Source organism: Ursus maritimus (genome assembly GCF_017311325.1).
Source record: "Ursus maritimus isolate PB19 chromosome X unlocalized genomic scaffold, ASM1731132v1 scaffold_X1, whole genome shotgun sequence".
Classification (NCBI taxonomy): Eukaryota; Metazoa; Chordata; class Mammalia; order Carnivora; family Ursidae; genus Ursus; species Ursus maritimus.
In genome coordinates, this window is record NW_024423319.1 from 109,522,004 (window position 1) to 109,541,235 (window position 19,232).

Sequence of the window (19,232 nt, forward strand, 5' to 3'; positions counted from 1 at the left end):
CGTGTTTATGTGTTGTCTACAGTTGCTTTGATGCTATGATAGGGAGAGTTGAGTGGTTGCAACAGAGACAGGCCCACAAAATCCAAAATCCTTCCCACCTAGTTTTTTTTTTTACCGAACAAGTTTTCTGACCCAGTCTAAATATGTTTGAATGGAGCAGCATGAGTAATTTTTTTCTTCAAGAAATATTTTAGGGCCTAACAACCATGTCTCAGTAGGACTTAGAGATGCCTGACAAGGTACAAAAGAGAGAGTTTCAGGACAAGTAGTTAGTTGGAGTTCAGGTGGAAATAAGCATGCCATCTGTTCTGTAAGCAAATCTCATTCAGAAGGAAAACTTAAAAACATAGGTCACGTGGGTATTTGAAATGAGCTCCCCAGGGGTGCAGGTTTTCCCACAGCTTCTGTTTGATCTGAGATGGTAGCATTCTGACTGTGTTTTCTGTAATTACCAAATTTCTTTCTAATTTAGAAGACGCTATATTCCTTATTTGGTTTCTTGTTTTTGGAGAAAGTGTGCTTCCCAAGGTTATGTCTGTATTAACCTAAAATACTCAGATAATTCCATTGGCTGAGTTTTAAAAAATTAAAGAGAAGATCAGACGAATTATTTGTGGCATGATAAACATTCTTGAAAACTAAGTGAAGAGCTAGGAGTTAAAAAGTCTGGAATTTTAAGCTAGTTGCTTTTTGTGACAGTGTAGACGAAAGATTGATATAAGAATGTCCTATAAGGATGTATTTTCATCTTTCAAATGTGCTAAAAAATTGAGCACGATTCAGTGCTTTTTAGGGGTAGTGTTTATGCTTTGCAAAGGATCATAATTCATAGTCAAATTGTAAAGCTTTAGCATCCTTGTTTAAAACATCTCTAAGCTTAGTCACATTTATTGGTATCTGTTCCCTGCAAGACAGTTTTTACCCCAAAGTTTGTAATGGTTCACCTGTGGTTAAATGGCCAAACAGTAGGAGTTTTGCATCTACGCTGAAAGAAAGAAAATCTGCCTTCCCATTGCAGTTCTTGGTTATCATTGGGTCCAAGCTCACTCTTATTTGGGGGGCATGTAGGGAAATGATGTCACTTCCATGACTCCAAGCCCTAAAAGCTCTGCCGGAGAAGCTCAGAGACCTACACAGACCAGTTCTCCTTCCCCATCCTGCCAGCTTCCGCCTGCCCAATCCACGGCTGTGCTTCTGTGTCCATGACTTTGTGAAACATTTTTGTTTCTGTTTTCCAGGCATCTAGTGGAAATTATTATTTCATCCCGTACATCGTGACACCGTGTGCTGATTATTTTTGCTGCGAGAGTGACGCCCAGAGGCGCGCCTCAGAGTACATGCAGCCCAACTGGGACGCCATCCTGGGTCCGCTGTGTGTGCCCCTGGTGGACCGGTTTAGTAGCCTCCTCAAGGACATCCACGTGACCTCATGGTAATTCCCATTCGCCGTCAGCAGCCCTGGGACCTTTGCCAGAATTTTCCCTTCACGTTCATGGAGGCGGTAGANGCTTTGGAGACTGTAATGCCCAGGGAATGGGAAACCCCAGCCGATCCATTTTAAGTTCTTCTGGAATCCATTATTGCTCCTTGCTACCTCACTAAGTTGGGCCATTGAGGTGTAGCCAAAAGAGAATAGAAGTGGAGTTTTAGCAGGTGAGGGCTGAGCCTGTATCTGGCCCCAAATCCCCTCGTGACCTTGATAAATAATTCTGTGTAGCCGTTTCCTCATCCAGAAAATAAGGACGTTAAGTCACTGTTTCCATGCTCTTTCAACCCTGGGATTTCCATGTTTTAAGATCCTTTCCGAACTTGATCTTTGTCCCCCCTGCCCCCAACCCCATGTGGCTGTTGAGGTTGTTAAAATGGCTCAGCAGGCTCACTCCCGTCATTAAGTTCTTGCGTTGAGTCAAGCCACAGGGCATCCTGACCTCAGGAGGTCTCGGGACGTGTTCTTTGCGGATTTCTGTCAGAGAAGGTGGGGAATACTCATTCAGAGGTGGGCAGGTTGGGGTCTGAGTCCTGGGTCAGACGATTTTGCACTTGGCAGCCTCGGAAAAGTCAGCTCACCTATCTGAGCCTCTGTGCTCGAGAAGCCATACCTTAAAATGTTCTTACTCTAAAAGTTGGAGGCCAAAATTCTCCACTAAACCCAAGGATCCAATGGTTGTGCTTGCAGCCAGTTTAAAGGATTTACTCCTGTAAGTTACGTCACGAGAAGGATCTGTCCTTCCAAAACAAATGAAAATCCTGGCAGAACTGGCTTTAAATGGAAAGGCGCACATGTCCCACTGTGGCTCAGACGGTGCCTCCCCCAGCGGTGACGTGTTACTGTTGTGTCGGTCTGAGGTACACGCTTGCTAACAGTCTGTTCTTTTTCTATCCTGTCATCTCCTGTTTGGACACAGAGTTTCTTGTGTGCACCTTAATGGGGAAATAAGACTAGAAACCCAGGTCTTTGTGACCAAATGCCAATGCAGACAGCAGATGGGGGACCTTTAGAGGCGCATTGCTGCAAAGCCTGACACAGTCCGACCTTGCACAATGAGCATTTTAGTGACATTTAGGGAGAAAGCTCTTCAAATATTAGCTTTTCAGGTCTGATGAGGAAATGCGCTGGCTTGAGTCTGCCATCTGAGCAAGGCCTTGCAAGAAGTGGGCTCAAGTCTGTTTTTCATGGAGAGAGAGAGAGAGAGAGAGAGAGAGAGATCAGTAGGAAAGCACCTGTTTTGATTTGGTGTCATTTCAAAGGACTCGAAATACCTGTTGGCTGCTTCTACCCCTTGAATGGTTAGTGAGAAGGTACATGGGGCTTCTGGTCTAAAACATCTGTACGAGGAATGGCAGATGAGTTTTTTGCTCAGGTGTCACTTCTGATACATGGGTAAAGGCTGCCTGTAGCCTTGTGCTGAAAAAGGGTTTGAAACCATTTCCAAGTTCACATCGGTTAGCAACATCTTCCCTCATGACCACAGGCAGAAACGGCTACGTGTGTTACGTAGATGGTATCCCCAACCAATACTCAATTCAGTATTTTGCTTATTTACTTACAAGTGATAGCTCTTGTGAGGTTTGTTAGTTTATTAAAACTATTTTTCAGAATTAGCCTTGAAAACAAGACGAAACTAAAGTGTAACTTTTCACTTCTCAGGCTACACTAAGGACACTTTTATATCTTTGATGCCTGTATAGGCCACCAAATGGACAGTGGCTGTCACCCAACTTAATGACTCCTAAGATGGATGACAGAATTTTAAACACTGGTGGAATCTGTTAATTTGCTCATTGGGATGATAAGCAATAGACAAACAAGAAAATAAAAATTAAAGCAACACACGATAATTTTATGTCTGAGCGCTTTCTGTGGGCACCACTTCATTCTTTAAATGTTAATTGAAGTCCTCTTATGAGCATGGGTGCAGGCTGCGTGCTGTATTCACATTTACTTGGCATAGTTGTAAAATTATTAAAAGTAAGTAACATTCGTTCTTATGTATTTGTCATTCTCTGAAGACTGTTAAATTGAACGTGCTCCTTTTTTTTAAAGATTTTATTTATTTGACAGAGTCAGCCAGCGAGAGAGGGAACACAAGCAGGGGGAGTGGGAGAGGAAGAAGCAGGCTCCCAGTGGAGGAGCCTGATGCGGGGCTCGATCCCAGAACGCCGGGATCACACCCTGAGCCGAAGGCAGACGCTTAACCGCTGTGCCACCCAGGCGCCCCTTGAGCCTGCTCCTTTTTTTAAAGGTTTATTTATTTTAGAGAGAGAAAGTACAGGTGAGAGAGGCAGAGGGAGAGAGAGAATCTTAAGCAGACTCTCCACTGAGTGCAGAGCCCGATGTGGGGCTCAATTCCACAGCCCTGAAATCATGACGAGCCTACTCCTTTTTTTTCATGAAGAGCCTAGTTTTTCTCTCTACAGCAAAGTCCTCTCACTCCTTAACCGGTTGATTGTAGATTACTGCTTGGCAGTGCCCAGTCTCCATTCAAACATTACTTGGAAAGTAGACGACATATTTAAACCAATCTACGGTCATTGTAAGTTGGCCTCTGTATATCAAATTAGATTTGTGAAGGTTTTAAACCAAGTGCCAGTTACTAGCATTGGTTCTCTGAGAGGCTACGATAAGAGACTCCAGTGTGGATTTGAGCTGCTTTCGATGTTTTTATACATCCCTCTTATTATCTACATGATCCCCGGAAGGAAGTTCTGTTTTACGTTGGAAAAGCATTCTGGCAGTCGAAAATGACCAGGGGAGCAGGAGTGAAAGACAAAGGTTGTCCATAAGCTTCCAGGCACAGCTTCTCGGATTGCTCATGGACAGGCCCAGTTTCTGGCTCTTGGCCAACTGGAAAAAGCTTCGTGATTTCGAGGTGGGGATACCTGATAGATTGACATTAAAGACGTTCTCATGATACTGTGTTTCGTGGCTTGGGGACTTGTATTTGGCTTTGTGATAATGTGTTAATAGTGGGGGAAATACACGGTTCGAGTAAGGTAACCTCTTGCTCCCTCTGTGTTGGAAAATCCCAGAGGGGATATGGGGGCTGAGTAGCAAGTCCTGTGAGTCCTCCAAATACTGACAGGGTCACCTTTGAAAATATTTCCAAGGTCCTAATGAACTGAATTTGTTGATGTTGAGTAGTTAGTTGCTACAAAAGGCGACTAGCAAGTAGGACCTGTCTCCTGTCTCTGCTGGTGCGGGGAGGCTCGGGGCTGAGAGAGGCCCCCATGTGTCCAGCTGTGTTGTAGCTATGAGCACCAAGGTGGTTAGAGCTGCCGAAGGAAACAGACTGGAGGTTTTCCTGTTTCCCTCTCCAGCACTTACTACAAAGAAACCTTGTTGAACGACATCCGGAGAGCCCGAGAGAAATACCAGGGCGATGAACTGGCTCGGGAGCTGGCTCGGATCAGACTTCGCTTGGACAACACCGAAGTTCTGACCTCAGACATCATCGTTAATTTGCTACTGTCCTACCGTGACATCCAGGTACGAGCCCCCTTCCTGGAGGCTAGCGCGTGGGGAACGCTTCCTCGGCCTGAGGACTTCATTCCTCGCGTGAAGCACTCTCCTACCCGGTGGACGGTTAGCTAACTGGTTTATAGGCAAAAGAGTTATGTGGCTAGGTCTTAGGTCCCCTAGCACGTCTGTTGTGCTGGTAACATTGGAAGCTTTGTCACATCAGGTGGCCACTCCAGCCGAACGTCATTCACAGTACTGCTCGATAAAAGGAACTTAGAATTTAACAGTTTAGATGCACTTTATGCGAGGCATTATTTCAAGCGCTTGGCGAATCCTAATTCACTTAATCCTCTTCACAGGCTTATGGGATGTATACTGTGATTATCCCCGTTTTACAAATGAGGCACAGAGAAGTTAAGTAAGTTGTCCAAGGTCACACAGCAGTTAACAACGTCAAGATTCAACTGAGGCAACATTGTCCTTGCTCTTTACTCCTCTGCTGTGCTACTTTCTGTAGGTCTTTGTCACTTTCTTCTTTACTGACCACCGCCCATCAGTGACAGCGAGAGTAGGAGTAGCAGAGGCACACCCAGGACCCAGGGAATGCAGATGTTTACTCTAAAACAGGCATCAGAGCCTCATGAGGAGTGCTTGAGACACGGTTTATGGGATGCGGTACCATGAAGGAAATGGAGCGTTTCCTCCCTCCAAGTTACATGCTGTCAAGCCATTTATAAGGATGTCTTGACTTGGTTCCCTTTGGGGGGAACACAAGACAGTGTGCCTTCCATGCAGAATTCTACAAAGCCATATTGGAGGTTGTTGACAACAAGTCTTTAAATCAAATTGAGAGAGGCACCCCGTTATGACCTGAACAAAGAAGAGTCAACTGCGGAGGGACGTGCGCCCTGGTGATAAACAGATGTATCTAATTGACTGTAAGAGCAGATGCTATTAGGGATTTTGACAATGATGAAATGATGGCCCAGAGGACAAGAGAATGCAAATGACCTTTTTTTAAAGTCTGTCTTCCATTGAGCTGCTGGCTTCCTTCTGCCTCTTCTTTTTGTAACCTTCCATTGGTAGGACTCTCGGGCTCAAAGGTAAGCCAGAAGCTTCTTGGAATACACTGCCACCTGTTCTCAAGCAGCAGCATCAAGGTGCAGAGCCACAGAATGGGCGTGGGCTTTCAGTGGGCAGTCCTCCTCACTGAACTGTGGCTGGCTGGCGGGGAGTTGGCCAGTCACCCTGATTGCAAGCCTGGCTGAAAGGGTAGCAGATGGCACTGCTCAGAGGGGACCCAGCTGAGACGAACACAGTAGCAATTTTTCCCTGGGTGATTATGCAGTTTAGAACTCTGGTTCTCAACCAGAGGACATGTGGCAGTGTCCGGAGACCTTGTTTCACAGCTCAGGGGTAAGGGGGAGGTGCTACTGTCCAGGCTACTGTCCAGGTCCGAGTGCCGCTTAACCTCCCAGAATGCCCGGGCCGGCCCCCACAGCAAGAATGATCCAGCCCCAAAAGGTCAGTAGTGTCAAGGTGGAGAAACCCTGGTTTAGATGAATTCAGTTATTTCTGGCAAAATGGGAAGGACCTGGCATGTTTGCTCTCTTCCTGTGCTAAGTGACTATAAGATTTCGTGTGTGTTTATATCTCGCTCATTTTAACCCACAGCTCCGCTCGTGCTGTTGGCTCTCCTGCACTCACTGCGTGGCAGCTTTCTGCGGGCTGCTGGACTTGCTTGCTTTTGTTGCCTTTGGATTTAGCCTCATCCCCTTGATCCCTTTGTGGCCTTTGATAGCTGGGATTCTTGGTCTACCTTCTCTCTCATTCATTTTAGGTTTTTTTTTTTTTAAATCTTACTCCTGTTGTGTTATAGGCTGTAAGTAACTTTACTAAATGCTGTCTGTAGGGAAAGACTTGTATTTAAATGCTGAGGCAGTCTTAGGTTGATACCATTCAGAAGAACCTGTGAAGAGCCGTCTGTCTCATGTCTTTCTCACCTTGGAACCTCTTGCCGACAGGACTATGACGCCATGGTGAAGCTGGTGGAGGCCCTGGAGACGCTGCCGACCTGCACCCTGGCCGACCAGCAGAATGTCAAATTCCACTACGCATTTGCACTGAACAGGTAAGAGTGAGAGTGGACGTATAAAATTTTGAAACATGCTGCCTGTTAAATTCTTCTTTCATTCAACCCTCACTGAGTCTGAGCCAGATAGGGTGCTAAATGCCAAGGTTATGAAAATGGGCAAGGCGTCTGGTCTTGGTGATCAGGGATTCTGTCTTTGGAACATATATTCCAGCCATGAGGTCAGACGTGTAACTAAAGCCCTAGAGCTCAGAGTGATAAATGCCTCGATGAGGACTTGCCCCAAATGCTGTGGAAGCCTAGCAGAGGGAGGAAGTCATCCCACTTGGGGCTCTTAAAGAAGCTTCCCTGGGGTCTTTGGGGCTGGGTTTGGAATTCATACTAAGAATTACCTCACATGCAGAAGAGAGTGTGGGATGGGAGTGGTGAAAAGGCCGTTCCTTTCACACTAAAAACTTAGTGTCCTTTGTGTGCAGCGGGCCTTCAGGAAACATCCGGGGCGACTACAGTACGGGATGCATGGGAAGCAGACGTGTGCCCTGAGGCTAAGTGTGGAGACTGGGACTGTGTCTCGAAAGGACCTCATATACATGAATAAGGGGTTGATAGTATCTTGCGGACTGTGGGGCACTGGTTTAAGCAGCTGGATGACTGTTTTAGGCCAGGAGAAGAGGGTGTTGTCTTCGTTGACTAGTGTAATCTGAACTTCGGAGTACAAATGACTGGGCTACGTGGAGTTTGTGAGACTTGGAAATTCCTGCCTGGAGAGTATGAGCCTCAGAAGCTCATAGTGGCTTCCTTCTGGCTGAGGGTATTAGTTAAGATGCTGTAACAAAGAGACCCTGAATGCAATGATTTAAGTAAGATGGAAATTTCTCTTTCACCTAGCAGCGTAGCAGTGAGTGGGCCAGACAAGTGGCTTAACACTGCTCTGAGAGTTGTCCAGGAACCTGGTTTCTGACTATTTTGTAGTTCTGGAATCTGCAGAAATGTTATCCTCTTCTAGTTGAAGCTTGGTCACTACTACTCTGTATTCCAGTCTATGTAAAGGGGGAAAGACTGGAAGCTCAGGACAATTTCCTTTAAAGCAAGTAGAATTAGCACAGCGACACTGCTACTCAGATTCCATTGGTAAGTATGTAGTCACATGACCCCATGTAGCCAGAAAGGCAGCTGGGAAATGTAGTCTCTACCTGGGCAGTCATGTGCTCATTCAAACTTTGCTACTGTGGGTTTGTAGGATAACTAGGAGTTGGCCAGGTTGAACCTCACAATATCCCAGATGCCTGAATGTTTTAGTCCTGCAGTCTCCCTTCTTCCTCAGATAAGATACAGGAAGGGGAGCACCATTAGGTAAATATGGTGAGAGCCATGCCCAGATAAACTTACTGCTGGATCTGCCTTCTGCTGGGGTCAGGAATTGGTCATACTGAATCATAAAGCAAAAACTCTGAAGGGGGGTGGTATTCAAACTTAGCCTGAGAGCCAGAGAGTTCTGGCACCTCCTCATCAACCTTCTGTGGCCAACATCATCCACAGGGAATGAATAAAGTGAGCGTAGGAGTTGACCTGAGTGAGAGGACTCTTGGGTCTGGTTTCTCAGAGTCTAGGCTTGGCTTCAGCAGCTGGATTCAGCTACACGTTGTGGGTTTGCCACTGGCAGCATCTGCAAGACAGCGTGTGTGCTCGGGAGCCCATGGCTTCAGGAGTCTCATAGTACACACGCCGTCACATCTCTTTCTTATCGTGAAGCAAAATGTACACGCAGTGAAATGCATAGATCTTCAGTATACAATTCGATGAATTTTGATAAATGGACATACACTGTAAACAGCACCCCTATCACAAAGGAGAACATGTCTATTCCCTCAGAGAGCTCTTTTGTGCTCCTTTGCAGGCAATCCCCATCCCTTCATAGACAACCAGTGTTGTAACATCTGTCAGCATAGATGAACTTTCTCCGTCCTGGAACTTCGTATAAATGGAATCACAGACTGTGTATTCCATTGTGTCTGTGTCCTTCACTCGGCGTCACGTTCGTGTGATTCATCCGTGCTGTCGGATGTATCGGTAGCTCGTTGTTTCCTGTTGCCATAGAACAGTCCATTGTATGGATCTACCACAATCGATCTACCCATTTGATTGCTGATCAACCTTGGGGCTTGTTTTCAGTGTGGGGGTGCTAAGAACAGCGCTGCTATGGTTAGTCTTGTGCATGATTTTTGTACATATATGGCGCATTTCTGTTGGGTACATAGCATGTGTCCTGCTCTAGTAGATACTGGCAAACAGTGACAGTCAGGATTTTTATTCTTTTGGGAGGGGAGGTTTCATGGTCTCTCTGAAAATGTGCCTGCTCTCTCCACACTGGTCTTTAAATTCAGCGTCCCAAGGCAGGGAGCATTGGGAAGGGCAACTTTATTAAGCTTGAAAAAAAAGTCCTGTAACTCTGTTGGGCCAAAGTAGCATGCCCAGTTTTATTTATACTTAATTATACTTGATTGGCCCTTGATTTATAAGGATTAAATGAGTTACCACTGGTGATGTTCCTGGAAGGATGCCTGGCACACTGTAAGTGCTATAAAAAACGGTTCGTGAAATAAAAACTGAGAGGGTCATTTAAGTCAGACGGAGTAGAGGTAACTGTTGTCAAACAAAACGGTCTGATTGCCATCCACTCGAAGTAATAAAAGAGAAAAACAGTTTGTGAAATGGAAAACCAGTATCTAAGGGTGATGGGTGTGGCAGGATGAAGAGATCCCCAGACCAGTGCGTTTGCAGGCTGGAAGCAGAATGGCTGGGGTGCACGCCCCAGAAGCGCCTTGCTCTCTGACGGTGGTGTTCTCCTCCTGGGCCCCTAGTAGACGGTGGCTCCGTATTATAGGCCAGGCAAGGTGTCAGCAGATTCACAGTCGGATTTGACACTATGTACGGTTTTGAGAAAATGTATGGTGTCACCTTGTGTCTATAAAGGGGAGTATAGTGATGGACAGGTCATTTTCGTGCATTACAGTTGACCTCTAACTCTTAGGAAGCGGAGCAAATCGTGGCCATGAAGCAGTTACTGAAAGTTGGCGGTAATGGATGATGTTTGACCCTCAGACGGCAAGGGCTCTCTGCTCCTAGCAAAGCTGGCTTGAGCCACCTAGCTTTTCCAGCTCACTTCCCCGCAGCTGCATTCAGACGCGCGTTCGGAGCAGCTTCAAGTTTGCTGTGAGCAGTTGAACTGCTTGCCACTCGGTGCCATGGAATCCTGTATGACTAGTTTTTATTTGCTGCTGTTTTCACAGCCAGGAGTTTATTAGATACGCAGCCAGAAGAACCTGACCAGGGATCCAGGCAGCAGGCAGAAAGATAGTCTGGAAGAAGAGTACTGGAATCAAAGTAGTAGGTTAGGAACAAGACTTGCCCGCAACAGAGGAGGAATGTTCTCATATTCTACTCCCTGCGTCTTCAGGTCAAGACTGCCAACTCCAGCACAACTCAACTCCTTGAATTCCTCAGCGTGTGGAGGGGAAGCTGAACGCATGTCACGTTGATTGTGATATCTGACGTATCACTCTAGGAATAAGGGGAGTGATAGAGGAAAGTACTCTGCGGGGCCTAGAAATGCATGCAGGGGCGATGGTAGACGAATGTTACAGAATCCAGCTGGTGCCAGGGAGGCTGCAGTCTTGTTCCAGAACCTACAGCGGTCACTTCATCCTCCGCCCCAGGGGCTATCCAGCCACGTCCTTGCTCGGGTGGAGGGACACATGCCCCCAGGAGGGCAGCGTGGGCTCTTTGTCTCTGCCATAACCGCCAGCATCCTTTTCTTTGTTTCTTCTGTTTATGTTCACTGTTCTCTCTCGCCATCTTAATTCATACATTTATATGACCATTCTTTATTAGGTGTTTGTCAGAAGTAGAAAAATGATGACTTTTCCCCACTTGTAAAGCGCACTGGTCTCTGGGTCACTAAAATCGTGTTGCAAAAAGAGGACGGAAGTTTGTGGTGATCATTTTCCTGGCAGTGAAGAGAGACAGGAATCCTGTGAATTTAAAAGAAGTCACCTAGTCCAAACCCTTCATTTTAGGAGGAAGAAAGAAAGAAAGGCAAGGGCCCAGGATACAACAGTGGATCGGTAAGGGGTCCGGAGGCAGAACCTGCAGCTCTAGCCCAGTGCTCTGGGTACGCTCGTTTAATAATGTCACGGCATCAGCTGTGAAACTCGGCCCAGAAAGCTTTCTTTTATCTTCACTTAACTCAAAGACAGCAAAAGGAACCCTGGGCCTCTGGGAACTAACTGTAGGACCATTCTTGTATATGTTCTGCTCTGTCATATGTGATGAGAGCTTTAGATGGTAGCTGAAGATTAAAGCCACTCTCCTATTATATACTTTATATACCAAAAGACCAGTTGCATTGCTTTTCTGAGAAATGGACCATCTCAGTATGTTCTGAGCAGCGGCCTTGCCAATAATACGTATTTTCTTTTCGGAAAATATTTATCCAAAGGACTTAAACCACTTCCATCAGTCCTCTCTTCAGCCTCCTTGGGCCTAAGAGATCTTGGCTTTTCGGTCCAATTCCTGCTTTGGTTTCCTCCCTTTTGTCCCCACATCTCCTGACTTCTGTGTCAGGGGAGGCCTTTGTGCTGAAGAAGACCACTCATGAGGGTTTCCTAAAGTTAACAAGTGATGGAAAAGTACAATCACATGGGTTATATGTTACACACATGAAACTCTTCCTCTCTCTCTCTCTCTCTCTCTCTCTCTCTCAGTTTGAGAAATATTTCAAAACCACTCTGCTGTTCACAACCCATAACACTGTGGATTGCATTGCTGTGGAAGAAATGAGGATGATGGTAATTAATGAGATGGGGTTTTTTAATTGCAATTCCAGTATAGCTAACATACAGGGTTGTATTAGTTTCATGTGTACACTACAGCGATTCCACACTTCCGTACATCACCCGGTGCTCATCACAACCAGTGCCCTCCTTCATCCCCGTCACCTGTCTCACCCATCCCCCCACTCCCCTCCCCTCTGATAACCAGCAGTTTGTTCTCTAGAGTTAAGAGTCTGTTTCTTGGCTTGCCTCTCTCTTTTTTTTCCTTGGCTCATGATCCAAATTATGAAAGCAGCCTACGTGTCCATCAATAGATGAATGAAATCAATAGATGAGGATAAAAAAGATGTGGAGTATATATGTGTGTATGTATATATAGACCCACACACACAATGGAAGCTGTGTGTGTGTACATACACACACACACACACACACACATATATATATGTATATAATGGAATATTACTCAGTCATCAAAAAGAATGAAATATTGCCATTTGCAGTGACATGGATGGAGCTAGAGAGTATAATGCCAAGCGAAATAAGTCAGAGAAAGACAAATACCATATGATTTCACTCATGTGGGATGAGATGATTTCAAGAACTAAATAAGAATATCTTAAGTAAAAAACTTCACACAGTGCCTGGCACATAGAAGAAGCTGAGTGAATGTGAGTTGTCCTTCTATTTCCTGATGGAGAATCCTGACCACCAGTGTTATATCACCTTCAACGATGGTATTTGAGGAAGGATTCTTTAGAACAGGAATCTCAAAGGCCATTTGGAGTAAAATGTGAGATGTACTGAATAGCTTCTGAATTCTTCCAAGTAGAAGTCCATTGATTGAGAAACTTTGCATACAGTTATGGAACTGGTCCCATGTGACCTGGGTCCTGCCTTGCCTCCTGTCCTGTTCCTGATTCACTGCCCTGTCTCCACCCTCATCTGCCTTCAGTTCTTAAGAGGGGCAGGCCGTTCTCCTCGTGGGTGTTTCCTCTGTCTGGAGTGCTCATGGCTTGCCGGACTGAATCTGATGATCCTTCAGTGTCTAGCTAAATGTCCCTTTCCTTAGAGGTTGGGGTTGCAAAGAATACCATGTCTAAAAACGACATCCTTGCTATTACTCATTCTCATGGCCCCTGCTCTTTCCCCTCATAGCACTCATATTTCCGTGTTACGTTCTAATATTCGTCATCCCTCCCACCAGACTAAATCGGCGGGGGGAGAGCAGGAGCCATGGTCTACCCTGTGCCTGAGACCATCGTGCCACTTAAAGAGTAGGTGCCCAGTAGGTATTTGTTGAATGGCTGAATGAATGAATGAATGAATGAATAACTCTGTGATCTGCCGTGGTCTACAGTTGGAAGAGATCCATATGGTGATATCTGGGTCCTTACGGTTAAGGGCTTGGTGTAGTAGAATGCAAATTTATTGAATTTTTCCTTATATGTGTGAAAACAAAAATATCTAAGTCCTATGTATTCAGTGTATACAGAAAGATATAAAAGCAGAATTACTGGTAATACCACCATCAAAGTGGGGCTTGGCCCAAAGCAGATAATCCAGAAAAGTGAAGGCCTCCATAGGCTACGTCAGGGTCAGCAGCGATGGGCATTTTCCTACTGTGGGATCCCAGGTGTCCATGAAAGTGGGATAGGATAGGAACCCAGCAATCAGTCTGTATCACCAAGGAAACCCCTGCCTTCTTGCTGTTGGTGACTTGTGTGTTAGGGTAGGGTAACTGCTATCACAAGTAGCATATTGATTTCAGTGCCTTAACATAGTGAAAGTTTATTTTCACTCATGCATCATTCCAGTGTGGATGTTTTGTGCTTGGGCAGTCTCTTCTCCGGGTGATTGACAACCCACTCTCCGCCCATCGTGGTGCTCCGTCCTCTCTTCAGTTCTCATCTCTTCTTTCAGCTGGATGATAAGAAAAGAGAGACCATGGTGAATTGCCAGGGATGGGGTGTGTGTGTGTGGGGGGGGGGGGGTAACAGCTTTACTGAGACAAATTCGCATAGCATACAATTCACCCATTTAAAGATCACAAGCCAGTGGTTTTAGTATATTGAGAGTTGTGCAACCATCACAACCAATTTTAGAATATTTTCATTCCTCCCCCCAAAACCCTGAACCCGTTACCAACCACTGCTCCCCATTTTCCCCGTAACTCCCCTCCCCAGCCCTCAACAACCACAGTTCTATTTCGGCAGTCCATTAACAGTCACTCTCTATTCCCCACCTCACTGGCTGGCCCTAGGAAACCACTCATCTGTTTTTGTCTTTGGATTTGCCTATTCTGGACACTTCGTATGAGTGGAATCCTATAATTGGGGAGTTTTTCTGGCTGGCTTCTTTCACTTAGCATACTGTTTTCAGGGTTCATTCATGTTGCAGCATGTGTCAGTACTAAATTTCTGTGGCTGAAGAATATTTGATTGTACTGATATAACCCATTTGATTTATTCATTGATCAGTCGATGGACTTTTGGGTTGTTTCTACTTTTTGACTCGACTAGGGAGGTTTGTCTGAGCCTGGTCAGGAAGTGATGTTCGTTACTCATTAGCATATTTCATTGGCCAAATTTCAGTCTCATGGCCCAACCTAACTGCAAGGGAAGTTGGGAAATGTGTTCTGGCCGAGGGCCCAGGGGAAAAAAAAATAAATGAGTTTTAGTGAACACATCCTAGTCTCTACTGCAACTTGCAAATATAAGGGGTAGAGTTGAAGTGAATTCATCCACATGGAGACCCCTGAGAATGCGTCGTCAGAACCAAGAGTGCAGACAGGAATACTCTTCACCTCCTGTTGCTTTTGTGAAAAGTCAGCCTCAGAAGTGCCCAGCTCCCCATCGGGGCCGGCCAGTTCACTGTCAAACCCGGCCTTTATAGATGGTGCTTGGTGGTCCCAGGGGACTAGAAAAGGTTGCGGTGATGGGGGCAGGGATGGGATGATTTAATAGTGGCTCTGGCCTGCTACGTAACTAGGTCCTGTCTGTAGAGTAGGAAAGCCACCATTCTGCTTCATGTGTTTCTTTGGCTCTGGGCACTGTCCAAACTCACACACGGGTTGCCTCTAACTGTTCCTTTCTCCTTAAGTAAATATGAGGCATCTGGCCAGACTAAGGCACCTGCTTCCTTGTGGCAGGCGTGTATCTGTTGAGATCCAATCAGGAAACTGAATCCTCTCTCAGTATTTAAAATAGAGGAAATTGGCTATACGAAATTGCTCACACGCATGATGGAAGAGCTGAGTAGCCAAACAGGGAACTGGGTCCCCTCAGAATTACCATCCACAGGAAGCTGCTACCGTCCCTCCTTTGGCTGGTGGGACACAGGAAAGGTGATGTGAGCAGAACCGAGGAGCCAGGATCCCTTGAAACCATTACAAGCCGCCTGTTGGCTGGGAGGTCAACAGAAGAGACGCAGCTGTTGCCGGAGCAAAACACACCCAGGATGGGACAATGGACTCTGGCTTCTTCGTTCTTGCCCTGCGGATACTTGCCCGCCGTGCTCTTCCACTGGCGGCTCATGGCTGGTCATCAGGGCTGGGAGCCTGGGAAGCAGCCTGGAGGAGCCCGCTCCCTCGGGACCCAGAGCAAAGCAGGTGGCAGAGGAATGTATCTGAGGGTGGAGAGCCGTAACTGGCCCAGCAGGACACTTCACTTGCCGAAACACTCACCAGGATCTACATATTTTTAAAACCACCTTTATTAAGGTATAAGGGAGAACTGACATACAATCAAATGTACCCAAAGTGTTCCGTTTGACGGCTTTAGCCAAATAAGTACTCCCGTGTCACTACCACCACGATCAAGAGACAGAAGGTTTTCTCCCTCAGAGTTCCCTTTGGTACTTTTTTTGTCACCCCCTCCCCCCATGCCCTTCCAGCCCCAGTTTGGATAATGGCGATTGACCCATATTCCAGGTCACTGATCCTTTCTTTCAGAGTGTCCAAATCTGATGTTAGCTCATTTCAGTGCCGTTTAAAAAAAAAAAATTCAGTTTTAGGATTTCTATTCATGTGTTTTTTGAGAGTTTCCATTTCTCTCACAAAATACCTTAATTCTTCACCCATATGTATTATGTATGTATAAACAATATATTTCTGATAGCTGTAAGTTCTCAGTAAGTTGTAAGTTGTCAGTTTTAGTAACAGTCTTTTCTGGTTCTGGTTCTATTTTTTATCTCGATTATGGGCCACATTTTCTATGTACATTTCATAATTTTATTATATTCTGTACATTTTATCTAAAAGAACCGAGGAGACCGAAATATAATTTGTTTATTATCCTGAATACCTGAGCCCTTTCCTAGGTCTGGCAATTAGCATATATGACTGATTTTTTGTGTTTCTCCTAGAGAATGGCTGGGTTAGCCCTGGACTCCATTTTAATCCATTAACTCGTGATTAGCCCAACCCCCACCTCTTGTCTCTCTGTGACCTTTCTGGTCTTGTCAGTATTTGAGCAGGGAGGATTTGGGGTTGCCGTTCCTCATATCTTTGGGTTCCATTTTTGCAGGGACCCACGTCCGAGTGCTCAGATAGCACATGTGGTATCTTTCTGTTTTGAGCCTCTCCTGCACCATGGTTTTCTTGGCAAAATACAGGCGAGTGTGCTACAAGATGATTCTAACACAAAGCAAAAGGTTTTTGCTTGGGGTCCCTTCCAGATGCCATTCTGTCCCATCAGCCCATGCTGTTGTCCAAAACGTTGCTGATTTTCTCCTTGTCCCTGTGAAGTTTCTCTATCAAAGACTCGCTCTTCCATTTGTTAGTACCTAGAGCAGGCCCCCCAGCAGGGAAGTTGTCGTGGTTCTTTGCTCACCTCTGAGAGTGTCGTTGTTCTCTGGAATGCGTTATCTAAGGAAGTTCTTCCTCCCCTTTGGCATGGGCTAGGTATTGTCCAGGCTTGGACCATTGCCAGTCTTCAAACTGGAAGCAGGCATCTCTTAAAAGGTTTTTGATGGGCCACCTAAGACAACATTGGTCCTAGAAAGGACTCTGGTTTAGTGAGACATTTTGCTTGTTAATTCTGAGTGCTTGCTTTGGAGAAGGATTTTTTTGGAACTCTGTCTCCCACCCTATCAACTTTCTCTTAAAGACACATGATATAGGAAAGACAGGATGCTTAGTGACAGATGAAAGTTCTGGCACACTGTAGCTCACAGTCGCCTTGTCAGGTTAGCAAAGTCAACCATACTTTACATGTGAATAACTGAGGCACAGAAAAGGTAAGCAACTTGCTCGAAACTCAAACAGGTAGTAAGTGGTATGAAAATAACCAGAATCTAGCTGTAAAGATTCCCAATCCACTGTTGTGGTTTTTTTATTCTGTGTATCTTATTGTCTAAAAAATAAATACGTTTATATATTTTTGTGAAAAACGGGGGGGAAAAACATTTAAAGCAATTGTCCCTTATAATTCTGTTCTCTAATCCACCCACATTCCAGAAGTAATCTCTCTCACCACTTTGGTGTATATCCTTTCAGTTTTCTGTGCGTTTGCCTCCTCTTCACTACGTTACGCTGCAGGGTTCCTAAAAGACAGGACCACAGAGGAGATGCTCTGTCATTGTGTTCACTCAGCAGTCAGTGGATGGAGATCTTTTCATGTTCAGTACAGCTCAGTTTGTCATCCATTTAACAGAAATTTGTTGAGCACCTACTATGTGCTAGACCAAGTTCTAATCCCTGGGGCATAGCAGTAAACAGACCAGACAGAAAAATCCCTCCCTCTCGGAGCTTACATTCTTAAGTGGGAAGAGACAATAGAAACTAAGTAAAACTATTAAAACAGGTTAGGGTGATAGGCTGGTGGGGCAGATTACAGTTATAAGCTGAGTGCTCAGAGAGGACTAGACTTAAGAGAGAGTGACATAAAAAAATAATGAAGAGATGAGGAAGCATACCGTGTAAATATATTGGGGAAGAACATTCCAGAAGGTTCCAGGGAAGAACGTGTAATAGCAGGGAGGCTTGTGCAGCAGCAGAGTAGGTGATGGGGGGGGGAGTGGACAGTGAAATAACCGGGAGCCAGATCTTCTAGAATCTTGCAGGCCACTGTAAGAAAATAGGTGTTTGCTTTGAGACGGGAGCTCCTGGAAGGGTGTTTTGTTGTTTTTGTTTTTGAGATATAATTGATATATAACATTTTATTAATTTCAGGTGTATAACATAATGGTGTGGTATATGTACATTTTGTGTAACGATCACCACAGTAAGTCCAGTTAACATCCATCACCACACATAATTAGAAACATTTTTCTTGTAATGAGAACTTTGAAGATCTCTCTTAGGAACTTTTTTTTTTTTAAAGTAGGCTCCGCACCCAACATGGGGCTCGAACTCATGACCCTGAGATCAAGAGCCCCATGCTCTACTCTGAGCCAGCCAGATACCTCATGGAACTTTCAAATCTATAATACAGTATTAACTACAGTATTAACTAATATAATACAGTATTAACTGTGTATTACATCCCCAAGACTTGTGTATTTTCTAAGTGAAAATTTATACCTTTTGACCCATTTCGCCCACCCCCCACCCCTGGCAGCCACCAGTCTGTCCTCTGTATCTGTGAGCTTGATTTGGTTTGCTTTTTTAGATTCTACATGTAAGTGAGATCATACAGTGTTTCTCTTTCTCCGACTTCTTTCACTTAGCGTAATGCCCTCAGGATCCACCCACGTTGTTGCAAATGGCACGATTCCTTTCCTTTTATGACGGAATAATAGTCAGTTGTGTATGTAAAGCACATCATTTATCCGTTCGTCCACTGATGGGCACTTGGGCTGCTTGCAGGTCTTGGCTGTTGTAAATCATGCTACAGTGAACGTGAGCGCAGGTATCTTTTCGATGAGTGTTTTTGTTTCCTGTAGATAAATACCCAGAAGTGGGATTGCGGGATCATATGGTAGTTCTATTTTGAATTTTTTCAAAAATCTCCGTATTGTTTTCCACAGTGGCTGCACCAATTTGCATTCCCACCCACAGTGCGTGAGGGTTCCCTTTTCTCCACATCCTCACCAACACTTGTTATCTTTTGGGTTTTTTTTTTTTTTAATCTTAGCCATTCTAACAAGCGTGAGGTGTTGTCTCACTGTGGTTTTGAATTGCATTTTCCTGACGGTGAGTGATGTTGAGCATCTTTTCCTGTGTCTGTTGGCCGTCTCTACTGTTGGCCTTCTTTATGCCTTCTTTGGAAAAATGTTTATTCAGCTCCTGTGCCCATTTTTTAAATCGGACTTTTTTTTTGCTATTGAGTTGTATGAATTCTTTATATTTTGGGGGTATTAACTCCTTATCAGATATGTGATTTGCGTAGAGAGTTTTGAGTAGAGG

At 45.1% G+C, this 19,232-nt stretch overlaps 1 protein-coding gene across 2 annotated transcripts in view; it reads left to right on the top strand.

Annotated features, from left to right (window-relative positions):
* MAP3K15 (mitogen-activated protein kinase kinase kinase 15) overlaps window positions 1–19,232 on the top strand; it is a 122,004-nt gene that overhangs the window by 39,455 nt on the left and 63,317 nt on the right. The window contains exons 1-3 of one of the 2 annotated variants that reach the window (XM_040633708.1): window positions 628–1,432; window positions 4,819–4,987; window positions 6,985–7,091. In XM_040633708.1, the coding sequence (XP_040489642.1) occupies window positions 1,338–1,432; window positions 4,819–4,987; window positions 6,985–7,091 (371 nt within the window). In that variant the 5' untranslated portion in view covers window positions 628–1,337. Of the gene's footprint in view, window positions 1–627; window positions 1,433–4,818; window positions 4,988–6,984; window positions 7,092–19,232 lie in introns of those variants that run through there. The other variant, XM_040633703.1, reaches the window with a different exon arrangement.